This window comes from Lactuca serriola, chromosome 4, assembly GCF_051521515.1.
Source record: "Lactuca serriola cultivar US96UC23 chromosome 4, Lser_US96UC23_V15, whole genome shotgun sequence".
Classification (NCBI taxonomy): Eukaryota; Viridiplantae; Streptophyta; class Magnoliopsida; order Asterales; family Asteraceae; genus Lactuca; species Lactuca serriola.
This window is the reverse complement of record NC_136411.1, coordinates 191,671,372-191,687,033: the sequence shown is the minus strand read 5'-3', so window position 1 is coordinate 191,687,033 and position 15,662 is coordinate 191,671,372. Positions and strand designations below refer to the sequence as shown.

The 15,662-nt window shown below is 34.7% G+C and overlaps 1 protein-coding gene and 1 long non-coding RNA gene across 4 annotated transcripts; one reads left to right on the top strand and one right to left on the bottom strand.

Moving 5' to 3' along the window:
- Window positions 1-273: 273 nt before the first annotated feature.
- Window positions 274-9,089, bottom strand: LOC145103088 (zinc finger protein BRUTUS-like At1g18910). 3 transcript variants are annotated; one of them, XM_079040629.1, is made up of 13 exons: window positions 8,628-9,089; window positions 8,143-8,364; window positions 6,333-6,527; window positions 5,929-6,260; window positions 5,259-5,490; window positions 3,422-4,953; window positions 2,438-2,647; window positions 2,075-2,212; window positions 1,745-1,979; window positions 1,592-1,651; window positions 1,416-1,487; window positions 1,200-1,313; window positions 274-574 (listed from the first exon to the last, which is right to left on the bottom strand). In XM_079040629.1, exons 1-12 carry the CDS (start codon window positions 8,859-8,861, stop codon window positions 1,212-1,214), a joined length of 3,564 nt encoding a protein of 1,187 aa, XP_078896755.1. In that variant the 5' UTR covers window positions 8,862-9,089; the 3' UTR covers window positions 274-574; window positions 1,200-1,211. The 3 variants fall into 3 exon arrangements, with proteins under 3 accessions (XP_078896755.1, XP_078896754.1, XP_078896756.1); XM_079040628.1 differs by having other exon boundaries at window positions 274-568; window positions 8,628-9,088; XM_079040630.1 differs by lacking the exons at window positions 8,143-8,364; window positions 8,628-9,089 and adding an exon at window positions 7,082-7,206 and having other exon boundaries at window positions 274-568.
- On the top strand, window positions 7,313-7,815 carry LOC145103089 (uncharacterized). Its single transcript, XR_013706360.1, has 2 exons — window positions 7,313-7,452; window positions 7,586-7,815. It is a non-coding gene; the product is annotated as an uncharacterized LOC145103089 (long non-coding RNA).
- Window positions 9,090-15,662: the final 6,573 nt, after the last annotated feature.

The window sequence follows — 15,662 nt, the reverse complement described above, 5'->3', positions numbered from 1 at the left end:
AATTTTATGATAATTTTTAGAAAAATCATAATATTTTGGTTATCTTGTAAGTTTAAAAAAAAATCTCTATATTCTATCAAAACTAAACAAACCAGACAAAAATGGTTTTTTCAAAATTTTAGCTAGTATTTTGTAATTTTCTATAAACAAAATTTAGTTTGAGATTTTTTCATAAATTAAACTAAAATAGTATGACTTTTCTATAGATTTCCCTAAAAAAATAACCAAAGCAACATTTTTTTTTAATGTTATATACCACACATGAAATATATATGCTTTCAAGTCTTACCTTAAAATATATAATTTTTTTGGCTTATTGAAACGTGTTTGAAAGCCTTTTACAGAAACAAACTTAAACATGTTAAATAAGATTCAAAGTTATATACACAAAATGGTCCATGAGAGTGAAGAATCAAATTGGCGCTTCGGTTTGATCCTAGTTTTATTTTCATAACACAAGTTTTGATGTTTGAACTTCGAAGTAAATAAGCATTGTGACATAATTCTAAATCTTGATCCAACGTGGCAGCTCGGACATATCCATGTACTCTTTTAGCCACATCAGTGTCTGCAACTTAAAAAGTAGAGTAAATTACATTTTTGGACCTTGAATATAGCCGATTTTTTCAATTTGGGTCTCAATAAGTTGCCTTTTACAAGTTTGGCCCTTATTTGGTCTATTTTCAAGTAAAATGACGACTTTTGGTCCTTGAATGAGTGTAGCTTATTGCAATTTTGGTGCCAAAAATGTACTCATATATATATATATATATATATATATATATATATATATATATATATATATATATATATATATATATATATATATATATATATATATATATATATATATATATATATATATATATATATATATATATGGAATAGAAACAAAAAACGTTACAAAATCTCAAATAAATACCTAAACTGTGGAAGAATTTTTTTTTTGGTACCAAAAAGGTAATTTACTCTTTTAAAAGTACACAAATTATTTATACTCGGATTCAATTCTTGCTTTTTAATTGTTTCATTTCTTTCTGTAGGAAGCTTTGATCATTTGAAATGTCGTGTACATTTGAGAGTCTTTGTAAGATTCATATAAACAAGGATACACTAAAACCTAAATGTTATCACATATATTTTATATAAAAAAAAAAAAAAATTACAACACTCAAAGAATTTAAACTAAAGCTACTCACATTATATCCACGTCAGATAACCCGTGTATTGTACGAACCACACCCAGGGCATTTATGGTACAACCAATGGAACGACGTAGTTCCTCTCTTCTCACAATCATTGCATAAAATATCCTGAAAAATCATTTTTTCAAATTTAAAATCTTAACATAGAACATACATCAAGTGTGTGTGTGTGTGTGAGAGAGTGTGTTTAGTATTTAACTATTTATTCACCTGAGTCCTTCCGGAATACTCGTCTGGAATTGTCTCTTCAGCCAACATTGCATCCAACATCGCAAAGTATACCTAGGAGTCAACAAAAATTCAACTTTAACAAAATAATTTATGAATATAAATATATAATTATATAAAAAAAGAAACTTCTCAAAGTAGGTTGCTAAAAAACTCACCTGCATATCGCCTAATGACTTGCTGCAAATGGGGCAGGTATAGTTGGAACATGTGTACTCCTAAGAGTAGCATTAAAGAGTCAATAAAAAAATTTGAATAAAAAATAATTAAAAAGTACATTGCTATTTATTGAGATGAGATGAGATTAATACCTTAAAACAAGAAGAATGCATTATATGACCACATGGAAGGGATTTAACAGGATTGCTTGAAGTAAAGATATACTCATGACATATCGGGCAATTGTCTTCAAGACACTTCTCTCTACAAATATGAACTGAAAGAGACTTTGACATGCATGCATTGCAATTCATGCAATGGAAGTAGTCAAGTCCCAGGCCTTTTCCAACTCTACAGAGGTTACAGTAAGGACAGTGGTATATTTGCCTGTTTTACAACACAAATTTAGATTATTATTATTTTTTGAGTATGTTTAAATGCTTTAAAAAAAAACAATGGAAAATAAATAATGAAAAAGTCACCTCTCGTCGTCAAAAAGTTTGCAGATTGAGCAGTAGTATCTGGCCATGGATAAACCGTTACATGAAACGGTTGAACATGTTGGACCAACGGGTTGGATTATCAAGCATTTCATGCACATCATCATTGTTGTTGCTTTTCTGCATATTGACAAATTGTGTGTTGAAGTGTAAGGGTAAAATGGTCATTTACTCACGTTCAAACACTTTTCGTATTGGATTTTTTATATTGAATAAAAAAAGCAGCGTCTTAATGTTTGTTTCTTTTTGAATTAATAGACGTAATGGGACAGATACATATAGAAGGGTAAACTGGTCATTTAGTCTTGTTCAGGAAAGATCAGTTGGTCTAGAAAAGATGCATACCTATCCATTGAGTGATCAGTGGCATCATCATGGCAACGTCTGCAAGAGAATAATTTGTTGCAACAGGAAGCAAGAAGTTTGCAGTTGCGCTTGTAATGTTTGCATCCAAACACTAATTTGTCAGAGTCACGATAAGATGGACATATGCCGGGAATTATTTCCTCATTAGCATCCATGTCATCAGAGTTTCTTTGCGTGTTGATCCAAGGGCTGAGAAAAATTCGAATATTAAGCTACAATATTATGATTAAAACATAGCAAGAAAAGGAAAATATAAAGAGAAAATCACAAAGAAACCAAAATAGGTGGATGTTTCTAACAAAATATCAAGGTTGTAAAAAACATTCGACGTTAGCTAATCGGTGGTATGGTGTTAAGGGATTAATCGGCTAAACAGAGATTATTCAGGGGATTAAGTACGGACCCTAATTTGCTAATTCTTTAAATTTTAAAAAATTAAATATAACTAATATCATAACAAAATAGGTTAATATGATTAATACAACACGAATCATTCCTCAAATAGTTTCTATTGAGATGGATCTTCTTCAAAATGTTAACATTTCATCGTTTGCTACTGCTTCGCTCATTTTATAGGTAGTGATTAATCGTTAGGTGTCTTTTAGGCGGTCAGGTAGCGCCTAAGGACGGATCAGAGGGACCTAGTCAGGATTTTTACAACCCTGCAAAATATGTAAATAACCACTTTTTTTACTCTTTACATAACATGACTAAATTGTCCCAATGGGCTCGAAGCGAAATGACTTTTTATATGGTCCCACAACTAAAGAATCTTATAACTAAAAATAATAATAATAATAATAATAATAATAATAATAAAGAAAAAATGATTTTGCAGGGCACATTACAAAATATGTGGTCATTTTGTATAAATAGTAAAAAAAAAGCATGGTCATTTTGTTAAAATCATCCACCTATTTTTGTTATTTTTGTAATTTTCTCAAATATAAAGCCGATATTAACCTCATTATCAGATTCTGTATCATGATTGATTTCGTCTGAGGCTCCAATGATTCATCACAATGCACTCTTCTAATCGTAGCCTCCAACTCCTCTTGACTCAATACTAAATTCACACCTTTTTCACTTGATATTTGTGTGCTTGTATTGTTCATCTCACTGCACACTTTACAATCATGAACATCTTGTTTTTTGCTTGATTTCCTATCTCTATCATCTTCATGGTGAATCATTTTCTGATTCATGGTATTCATTTCTGATAAATCTCCCATATTTCCTCTTGGTGAGTATTTCGAGACGATTTCCATCGCATCTGGAGTTGACCGGGTTAACTTGGTCAACTGAGTTGACTTTTCAACATTGGGAACATCATACCTCTTCATACCCTCCCACCATTCTCCTAACCATTGATCAAACATTGTGTTCTTGGTAACCTTACGCCATAATGACATCATCGCGTTCTGTTCTTCAACTGTGAGAAAAGCCATAAGCCATGGGATCATTTCTTGTAAAGTTTCTGCTCTTGTTCTTCCAAGCATACATCCAATGATCTTTTCTTGCTCTTTAGGAGACAAATGTTCTCTAAACAAAGGCCATAGCTCGATTTCCTCATGGTCAACATGGTCAGACAGCATTTTATTCATGCATTTACACATGTCGTGAAGCTTCACGCATAGCTGACGATAGATGACATCATCCCCATTCTCGAAATGAAATTTCGAGATTTGATCAAGAACATATGAAATTCGGTTAAAATATTCAATGTCCATTTTATGATCAATGGAATACGACTGACTAATGTTTTGAATGATTTCTTTTGCTTCTAAAACTGGAAACGCGATTTCATCCTCTGCATCACTGTGTACTTTGTGTAGAACACGTAAAAGATGGAATCGTTTATAAAAATTTGAGAACAAATCATAGTTCTTCTCACCCGCCAGGCTGGCGGAAAGAGAAGCGAGATGTTCCATGTCTTTTTTCAAAGCTTTATGGAAGAAAAAGATGTGATCCACTGGTTTTGACTCTAGGTATCGAAAAGAACTTTCTGTATGATTATTATTATTATTGTTCCCTGTTGGATATGTTGAAAAAGGAGCTGTGATTTGTGGTTTTTGAGGGAAAAATACACGATAGTTGATCCCGGTAGAGTACGATGTGTTGGATATGTTGGATCTGGTGAGTTGTGTGTCCAATTGGAAATACGGGAACCCGGAATCGTTTTTGATATGTTCAGAAACAAATGAACATCTTTTATCAAAAACCTCACGTAACTCCATTCTGAATTTTTCCACAGATGTTTTGCCAGAGTAACCGATTCGTACCCATTCGTGTAAAAGGGAAGATAGCGAATTGTTGATAAGGAGGCCTCCTTGTTTTATGCTATGCATAATGGACTTTGATTGTTCCTCAGATAAACGACTTGAGAACCAGGTAAATATGCATTTGAGTAACCCAAGTGGCATCATCTCGAGGCTCGCGTATAATAGCCGCCGCTGCATGTTACGGCTGCAGTTCATACCCATATAAGGGAAAACCTGCCAGGAAACGAGAATGCGAGATGTTGGTAAGTTCATATTAACAGGCTGTTTGATAACCTCTGAATAGAACTAATTCTATTCAAGGATCAAAATCTTCTGAATAGTTAAGGAACCACCGTTCCTACCGTTCAGAGGTTTGAATCATTTAGAACTAAATGATTCAGTTTTATCAAACAGCCCTGAGTTATAAGTATTGGTTCCAATACTTATAACTTAGGTTCCAATAGGCATAAATATTGGTTTGTGCTTAGTTAGTTAGTAATTAGTTGCATTACTCAAATATCAGTAAAAAAGAATCTTACATCTTTTTCAACAAACGTGAGGTATTTGCGGATCCCTATGGCAGATATTTTGAGTTTGTGACATAGCTTCTCCAAAAAGTCTCTTGCTGACAATACATTTTCATTCTTGCTATATAGCAACAACTGCAACCCTTCGATTTGACTGTCATCCAAGAAACGTTGATAAGAAGGAGCTGGACAGTCTTCAGCCAATTCAATGCACATAGAGTAGAACAGTTTATCCAATGCATTGCTGAAAATTTTAAATAATTCATCAGATTTCTGCATCAAGCATGAAGTTTCAACAAATCAAAAAATTAACACAAAATTACAAGATTGGTCCCATGATTTGGTGAGGACAACTATCAAAACTTTTACCCGTTTGGTCCCTGTCGTTTCAATTTCTTGCAATTTTGAAGTGGTTCTTGTCCAAATGATCGAAATAAGAGGGGTGGATGAGTAGGTGGGAGTGGTGGGGTCCAACTACGTTTCTTTTTGTTTATAATTAAAAAGTTAAAAAATCAAATTAGGGACAAACACGACCATGCAAGTAAAAACTGAAACCATAGAGACAAACGTGTAGACGTTTTGATAGTTGTCCTCACCATGTAAATTCTGCCAAACCGTAAGGACCAATCATGTAAATTTTTCATAAATTAATTAATTGATTCTATTTTATATATATTATTACCTGTAGAATATGATGGCATCAGCAAAAAACTTTAACTGCACAATTGCAGGAACTAGGCCAGAAAAATCATTCGAATCTTGAATTGAATATAGCTCCTCCAAAACATCTAGAAGATCCTTACTAAAGGCAGCATGCCATAAACGTGCACCATCCCATGGACTGTATTGAATAGGTCCTGGGATTGGATGTTCTTCAACATCACCCTCGGATGAATAAACTTCTAGAATCTTCCGGAAATTCGCCTGCCCATTCAGGAATAAAGACCCTTTTCCATATTTATCAAAGTCCACACTCGTATTTTCCTCCTTTGCTTTAAGACACGATATTACAACCTTCAAAAAATGGATATATGTCAAAAAAATTAAATAAAACAATTGTTTTCAGATTTAAATCTTTATATATACCTCTTGTAGGAATATATCTTTAGGGACAACTTCTCTAAGACATTGTAGAACATTTTCCCTTTCGTCTGAAGAGAGAAAGGAGTTCATCCACTGAAAAAAGTCTTCTAAGAGTAACATAGGAACACTACAGATGAACTGCCAGACGAATGACGCCTGTTCCTCTGTAGTGAACTGCTGAGTCAGCAATGGAAAAACCTGTTCCATTGTAAATGTTCATATGAATTCAACCAATGATGTGTTTTGAGTCGAATAATGATCAAGTAGTAAATTTAAATGGAGTTCACAAGAGAAGTTCAGTGTAAAGCTTAATAGGATATGGTTGTAAGGAATCCACGTTGAACAAATTAGCATTTCATTATCTGACTCAACACTTTTAAGTCATGGATGATAATAGACCTCTCTACGAAAGATGAAAGTTTAAAAACTTTATATCACTTGAACAGACGTATGGTGGTGGTAGAGATAGGAGATAATTAACTTTATATCTCTTGCACATACTATGTCAGCTTACACTTTATATCACATAACATTTTATGAAAAGTCAAGTGATTTTGCAGAAAAAAAAAAGTTTCTTAAATAAATATTTCACAAACTTCTATCTTCATAGTCATTTTATGTATTTATTTAAACCACAATCATTTTGTAATAATAACCCATCTATCTTTGATCATTTTAATAAGCTTCTTCTATTTTGAAAAAAACTGAATTAAACAAGGGTCAATAATACCGACCAAAATGTAGAATTTTACCGGCTATTGCCTGTTTAGGTTTTGGGTCTTCTCCAACAGATCTCCGGCGACACTGCAACCCCTCGCACCCCACTGGGTTAAGGTGTAGGCAATGAAACGAAGATGAGATATTTGTGGGCTTGTGATTATAAAGATTGCGGTGGTTTAGGCAATCGCCGGAATCTCCTGCCGCCGTCGCCATCGGAGGACCACTTATCGCCCTTACTCTGTTTGCAACAACTGCAATGGTTTTAATCACCGCTACACTACTTTATTCTGCTGTTGTGTGCAGCAGACTGTATATTTGTGGCAGCGGTGGTGGAATTTGTTCCGGTGGCTGTGACGGCAATGGCGGGCATTGCGGCGTTTGGATGGTTTCTCCCGTCAGTCAGGTAGAGGTGGCAACCACTGCTCTGGGTCTGGCCATCTGTTCTTTACAAACAGATCTTTCTCGCATTCCTTTTTCGTTTCAATCTCGATCTCTCCACATAACCCTAATCTTTGTCTTTTGATTCATAAAATTAGGCCATCGAATTCAAGCTAACTACCAAGAAAAGGTTTTGGTTTCTGTAGTTGATTGATCCATAATCCTAGAGTGCAACATTTTCAGATATTCTAACGAAACCCTTGCAAAAGACTGGATGCATTTAACTTATTGTGGAATGTTGAGATTAATTGGTATGTATATTCCGAAATTCAATAATATTGTGTTTTTGTTATGATATATTCAAAGGGAAAGTTTTAGAGTTGTACTATATTTCAGTGCAAATAATTCCAAATTTGTAGTTAGCCAAGTCTATTAGAAGGTAATGTGTGTTTATACAGAGCTGTTTAATCATGGTCTTTGTTTCCTTTAAGCATAACACATCATTTAAGCTCGGACCTCATGCCAAATTAGTACGTATATATGTAGCATGATAATACAAATGAAAATGGGATCTCAGGACAAATGCCCATAATCTCCACAATGAGGAACCCAATTTAATATGGATCCAAGATTATCTGCTACATAAGTAGTATATATAGAGTAAAAAAACCATATATCTATGATTGTGAGCATTAAGCAAGAATGTGTGTCATACCTGTTCTTCTTCTTTGGCCATATGCTTGCAAATGCTGGATTGCAATGTACAGATGAAGTACACAAGTTCTTGAAATGGCTTGGAAATAGACCTTTCATCTTCCTTCTCCAAAACATCTAAATAATGGAAAATCGAGTCCAAAATATCCTCTGAGCTTGTGTGCTCAAGTGAATACGCAGACACCACATTCTTTACATGTACATCCAGAGCTCTAAAAATCACCTGAAATTAATCAAGTGAAATGTGCCTAAAAACCTCAAATATCATCATAGTCAATTGGATTACTTAAGCATTTAGCTCACAAACAATCAATTCGAAACAAATCCTTAATTATAAGCAGAAAAATTCAAAGTTTAAAAGTCAACCCGAGGGAAAAGTTCATGAAAAAGGTAATAAGCTATTCGACGGTGGTTTCAACATAGAGTAATTAGTGTCGGTGTTAAATTATTAGTAAACAGAAATCAGATTCAGGAAAATGAAGAAACCTCATCTTCAGCAACGGAGTGATACTTATTAACAAGCTTCAGAAACTCAAATCTACGGCGGAGTTCCTGAATCAAGTCAACACCGTAGATCCTGCTGTCCAACGCCTCCGCCGCAGTACGACGGAGGTCAGCAACTTCTTCACGAAGAGCATTGTGAAAGTGCAACAACAAGAGAACAGGAGCTTCACGGAGTCGAACACCAGGGATAACAGCAAGTTCAAATGCCGACGACATAAGACTGAGAGAGAGGGAGATGTCAACGCTTTGCGATTACTTCAGGCGGTATCTCCGCCTCCTCCTGAGGGGCGGAATTGAGCTAGTCGTCGTCAGCCATAAAAACGTCGACCACCGCCGCATAACACAGAAAACGACGAGAGAGACAAAGGGAAGTTCCGGCATGGAAGTTGTGGTGAATATAACGACCACTGCAGAGTCTCAGGCATTATCTCTCTGGCATTGGCCGTTCAAAGCTTCGTGCGGTATTTTATTTATTTTTAATTATTTATTTTTGGAATTATTAAATTTGGTCGTTTGTGTAACGACGGTGTGATGATTGAGATGTTGTACCTAACGGCCTTCGCCTCCTATTTTTTAACGGGGGGATGCTTCCACGTTTGTCTGTAGGTTAGAGATGAAGAGGCGTTGAACATGCTGTTCCACGGTTTACTCTTTGCACGCGCCTCTAGACCTAAATCAAATAATATTTAGAGAAAAGAAAAAACTATTTTCTTTAATTTTGTATTACAAAATAATGAAAAAATTAAGGACAATTATTGTCACCCATTTTAGGAATAAAAAATTGAAAATTTTTTCATAAAAGTTTTGAGTCTATGTTATTTTTTGTCTTACATTTAACATTTCATTTATTAATTTGTTATAATTTTAACTATATTGACTAGGTTGTCTGTTGACGTGTTATGATGATATATCAAAATTGAAAAAAATAACACAAAAGACATTAAATTTTTACTTTTTAAATTTTCAAACTATGTTTTTTTTTTCAATTTTGGCACATAGTTTGTTCAAAATCGAACATTATTGTTTTTAATTTCTTTTTTAATGTTGTCATTTTTTTATTCCGAATCGAACATCATTTTTTTTTTAATTTTGTACGTTTTAAAAACGACACTTCATTTTCTTGTTTAATATTGTTTTTTTACAATTGAAATCGTATAAATAATTTTTTTACATTTGAAACCGCATAAATATATTTTTTTTATTGATAATATGGTTTTTGCATTTTAAAACCATATCTTTTTTTTGTATATATACAAGGTTATTTATATTTAAATCATAATGTTATTTATAAATATGTATTAATTATATTATAGCTGTATTTTTCATATATTGTTTGATTATGTGGCGCTGGCGTGACAAGATAACTAATTAACTTGAAACCACATTTTGGATAATCCAATAAAACTTAATTTGGATTTCATATAAAATCTAAAATTCAGAAACAAAAATACATTTAACTTCTTTGATATTCTTTGAGAGAAGATTTTTGCATAGTAATGTTAAGTGGAGAAAAAGTATATATATGTAAGAACCAAAAATCATAAATATATATAACGAACGGTCACTTGGTAATTAAAGCAACCCCAAACCCTCGTGTTCTTGAGATTAAATTAGATTATCTTACTATTTGCATCTCCAAGCTCATATAAAAGTTGTCTATTTGATGATAAGTACGATTATAATATAATTAATATATTTGTACATAACATTATGGTTTAAATGTAAAAAGAACATTGTATTTATATAAAAATGTGGTTTTTAAATAAATATATATACATATATATATATATATATATATATATATATATATATATATATACACGGTTTCAAATGTAAAGAAAAATAATTTATATGATTTCAAATGGAAAGGGGTCAATATTCAACAAGATTAGGATTGATGTTTGATTTTTGAATAAATTAATATTCTTGAAGTGGTACTAAACATGTAAACGGGGAACACAATGATTAACTAATGAAATGACTAATTAAGGTCTCCACTTAATGATCCCAAAACAAACAAAGACTTGTATTGCTTAAGTTCCGAAACACAAAACAAACTAAATTAAATATGCTCAAGCCAGTTCATTTGCAAATCTATTGCCTTTGACCTTATGTGACTATCATAGTTGATCCTTTGACCTTGTCTGACTATCATACTTGATCAATGACATTTTCTTGGAGAATGGATCGACAAGTTCAATGATACTGACTTGTCAAGCTTAAGGCATACGAGTCGCCAAACTTGGTACATGATATAAAATACAAGATCGATCTCTTAGTAAAAACATGTGGGACTCGGCTCATTTCCTCTATCTCAACAGTAAAACTAAGACATTAACATTGCTCAATGCCATGACATGCTTTATAAGCACGGGTCCCCAGACTTGGTACATGACATAACATACAAGGTCAATAATTCATTTTATGATGAAACATAAAAATGATAGACAAATATCTCTAAGAAAACAACTGTATATCATAATTATTTAATCTCATATTCGACCACATACATTCATATATTTTTAAGCACGGTTCTACCAAAAAACATATATGATCAACCAAATACCATATAAAGAACTGCACATCACATAAATATTCACATTTCATATATAAGCAACCTTTATTTATTTAACATTTTATTAATAACCAATGTTTTGTTATATATTCAACATTTTAATGTACAACTAACATTTTGTTATTTATTCAACTTTTATTATATTTATCCAACCGATTGATAGACAACTGTAACGCCCCGTTCTTGAAATATCTATATATGGGATCCCGAGAGCAAGAGTAAGGGCGTTTCGGTCCTTAATGTGGATATAGACTTTAGCGGGAATGGCTTGATGGAGGGGATTAGCAAAGGGGCACCATGCATGCCTTGCATGCGCGCTTGTGGTTGGCTGGGTACGCCCAACGTAAGCTGGATGTACGCCCAACGTAGTGGAGGAAAGGAACGCGGAGGTCTCTTGACGTACGCCCAACGTACGTCTATCATCCAGAAACCCTAAATTTAGGGTCAGCCACTATATAAGGAACATAATGGTTCTTACCCTAGCCTCCATAAGCACTCTCTTAACCTCAGAAACCCTAGATAGCAGTCCCACCTCCATTGTGGGTGTGTTTGGCCTTGGAAAGCTTGTTTTGGCAAAAGAGAGTCTTGAAGAAGAAAGAGGAAGTTGTCAAAGAAGGAGTTGTGTGGCTGGAGCTTGTAGATCTGGAAAGACATCATATTCTGAGGCTCTTTTGAGGTAAAAAGTCTCTAGCTTGGCAATCATATTATGTAGATATATGTCTAGTGAAGTTTTGACATCATTCTTGTCCCAAAAACCCTCATCTTGATGCATGTTTCAAGTTGGTTGAGATTAGCTGTCCTTTTAGACCTTAAGAGAGGTCTTGAGTAAGAAAAATGAGGTCCCAAGGGCTTTGGTAGTCTCACATTTGTTATAGATAGGTCTTATTGGATTAAGACCTTGGATTAAGAGCTTTATGGACGTCCCAAGTAATAAAGTTTGAGACTTTATGAATCCTAGGCATATTTGGTCTATGGATTTGAAGTTTGGACTTAAGAGATAAAGCCATTAAGATCTTATGAGAAGTTGTAGTTCAGCGGACTTACGCCCAGCGTAGCGGGTCTGTGTCCCGATTCTAATTCGCAAGCATCGTGGTACGCCCAGCGTACCAGAGAGGGTACGCCCAACGTACTCCCTCTATTGGGTTTTCATTTTGGGCCTTAGGAGATTGGGCTGTTATTGGGCTGCTAGATCTTGGGTCGTGACTGGACATTATGGATGGAGTATTGTGGACTCACTAATTATTATGGACCTTGGATCTAGGCCCATTTGGTGAGGTGGGCCCAATTTAGTAAATTGGGCCAATATTAGGCTTTGCTTCGGACTTTTGGTCTTTGGGCCATTAATGGGCTTGAGAGCTTATCTAGTGATGGGCCTTTCATATTTTGATTGTGGGCCTTAGTCATGGACCGGATTGAGTTAAGGGTAAATTGGTCAATTTACCCTTGGAAGGATATTGTATTTGGTCTAATGGTTATTTTGCTGCTTCGGATAGTTCGGGATTTTCGGTGAGGCAGTGATTCGGGAATCTACTTCTTCATTTCAGAGTTTCGGCAGTTGCGAGATGAGTTATCCTCACTATATCAACAGGGTCTACGGCACCAAGGCCGGCCCTTTATCGGATTGTAATCCGGGTATCGTTGTTATATTATTGCTTGGCTATGTTTGCATCCTGGTAGTTAGGATGGTATTTGTTAGAGACCTGGTTAAGGTCGGTATCCTGGTATATAGGATGATGCTATGCTAGTGACCGGTTAGGTCGGTATCCTGTTTAGAGTATGACATGCTATGTGATCTGTAGATTGGTTTGATTGGATATGCATTGTATATGATTGTATGTTTATCTGCACATGGTTGTTGGACAGGGATTGGGTTGAGGCGGGTCCTGCTTTGTGTTGTAGGCCAACACACCTAGGGTGGACCGGTTATCCGAAGGCCCAGCGAGCGGTCTGGATAGGCTGTAGGCCCCAAGAGGGTGGACCAGATGTGCCGAGGCTCAGAGAGTGGACCAGGCCGACTGAAGGCCCAGTGCGGGCGGACCAGTCATACTGTAGACTCAAAGAGTGGACCAGGTGGGTTGAAGGCCCGGTGCGGGCGGACAAACCACACTGCATACTCGATGGACATGGCTAGACTCGGGGGGTGGACCAGGTAGACTGAAGGCCCGGTGAGGCGGACCAGTCACACAGTAGACCTAAAGTGCATGGCTGTTCTATGTTCTGTTATGTTATGTCATGTTGTGCGTGTATGGTATATGTGGTTGGTATTTTGGGGGTATCTCACTAAGCTTCCGGGCTTACAGTTGTGGTTTAATGTTTTTCAGGTTCTTTAGGAGACCGTGGCAAGGCAAAGGCGTGATCGTACTGTTCCTCATGATTATGTTTTATGATATGTTTCTAGGAAGACTCTGATAATAATTGTATTGAAAACCTTTTTGTAATAACTTTATGAAACCGGGTTGTTTTTGAAAAGTTTAAATTGCCTTAAATTTTTAGAGTGTTATGACAAATGTGTTGGATTAAGGTGTCTAAGTTCATAACTAAATTGATATAAACTTTTATGATATCTATCCAACCGATAGATAGACAAGTGTCCCTTACTTCTACCAACCCCTGACTACTCTTTCGCTACTCCGACTTTGCAAAGTAAAAGTACTTCATGGTGTTATTCAGGAAGCAGTAAAACAGTGCCAATTCTACCACAATACCTTCCTACTCTTACATGATGCTTGTACTTGACACGAACGAAGGACCAACATCACTCTAATCCACGAACACCGAAGTGCCCGCAACCATCTAAAAGGACAAGAAACTAACAACCTTTGTGGCTATAGCTCTTCATATATGTACTTTTTCAACCTAGTAAGTATCATAAATGATATGGATAAGGCTTTAGGCCAAGATCATCAACTACCTAAACCCTCTACGCATAACCACGCCATGGTATTATACATTAAATAAAGCATGAGATTCGTACCATGTAAATGTGTACTAAAACATGCATTATATTCACAACCAATACATCGAAGGCATACAACATTATTTCAAGCAACTTAAGGTAGCATTCCATATACATCAAGTTCATCAAAGTGTAAGTAACATAGCAATTAACTCATAAGATAGAAATAGCACAAAGTATATAGTAACACCACAAATATCATATCATCATCACGCAAAAGTAATAACAATGTAATCCTAATATGAATCAAATCACCATCTATAGATTGCACATATCAATTATACATCTTATTGAGTTAAAACCATGAACTCACCTTTAGTCTTGATGAAACTCTCCTTCTACTCCAAGTCTTGAACTCACTTGAAGTTATCAAGGCCTCACCTAAAAACCACACATAACAAGTAATTAATAAATAAAGTACGTGTTTCAAAAAATACAAATTTATACTAAATTATATATATATATATATATATATATATATATATATATATATATATATATTATAATTTTCCATCTCGACCCCTGTTTAGTGTTTTAAGCATAAAACAGAATGTACAACTCCAAATGAGAAGCCATGAGAATTGAGATGAATGAGATCAAAGAAACAATAAGAATTACACCAAAAGAAATTAATTTGACCTCAAGGTGCAACTGATTTCAAACAAATTGATGAAATAACACATGACGAAGAAGTAAAATCAAGAAACTTCATAAGATTGAATATCAATTGCATCCTTAATTTCAATCCCAAATCAAACTCGTTGACTCTCTCATCTCTCATGTCGTAAGATCGATGTCGCCTACCCTTCTCCTTCAAGTTCAGTTTTTTTTCTTCCTTGATGTTGATTGACACATACAAAAAAAGTGGGAAGAGACTTGATTTTTTTGATGGAACGTATGAAGCCCAAGGGAAAAAAACACATATAGCTTTAACACTCCATAAACACGTAGATTGAAGCTCATGGGGTTTTAATCCTATTTTTTCCATATAGTCCTCATGTATTACTCTTGCACCCTTTCAACCCTAACCTTAAATAATCTAACATATTGAGTTTCTTTTAATGACCCCTTTTACCCGTAAAATCCAATTATACGATTTCTAAAGAATTATATTTGCCTTATTTTTTTTTCACAAAGCCATTTAATTAAATTATTTCCTCATAGTTATTATAGAATTATTCTGGATATTAAATTACATATATACATATTTTTTTTATTTTTATAACCTTAAAACTGGAACAATCCTATGAAAATAAATATCTATGTAACAGAGCTAAAATAGCTGACGGAATCAAATTCGGTTGTTACATCATGAGTATTGAGAACGTATTCATTATAGAGGTCACTTCGGGGGAAGGTTGACATAGAAAAAGTGAACCCGCAAATAAAGAGAAGAGAAAATGCAAAATGAGAGCATAGGTGTTTGGTTTTTGATAGAAGACTCAGGGGTTGTTTATTTTTTGTCTACATATATGTACAACCTTTT

Excerpts from the sequence above, each read along its gene's own strand:
- LOC145103088 (XM_079040629.1), bottom strand. The coding sequence starts at position 8,861 with ATGTCGTCGGCATTTGAACTTGCTGTTATCCCTGGTGTTCGACTCCGT. Across the intron at positions 8,365-8,627 it reads ACTCCGTTGCTGAAGATGAG|GTGATTTTTAGAGCTCTGGA; the intron begins GTTTCTTCATTT and ends GATTAATTTCAG. Across the intron at positions 6,528-8,142 it reads TGGCCAAAGAAGAAGAACAG|GTTTTTCCATTGCTGACTCA; the intron begins GTATGACACACA and ends ACAATGGAACAG.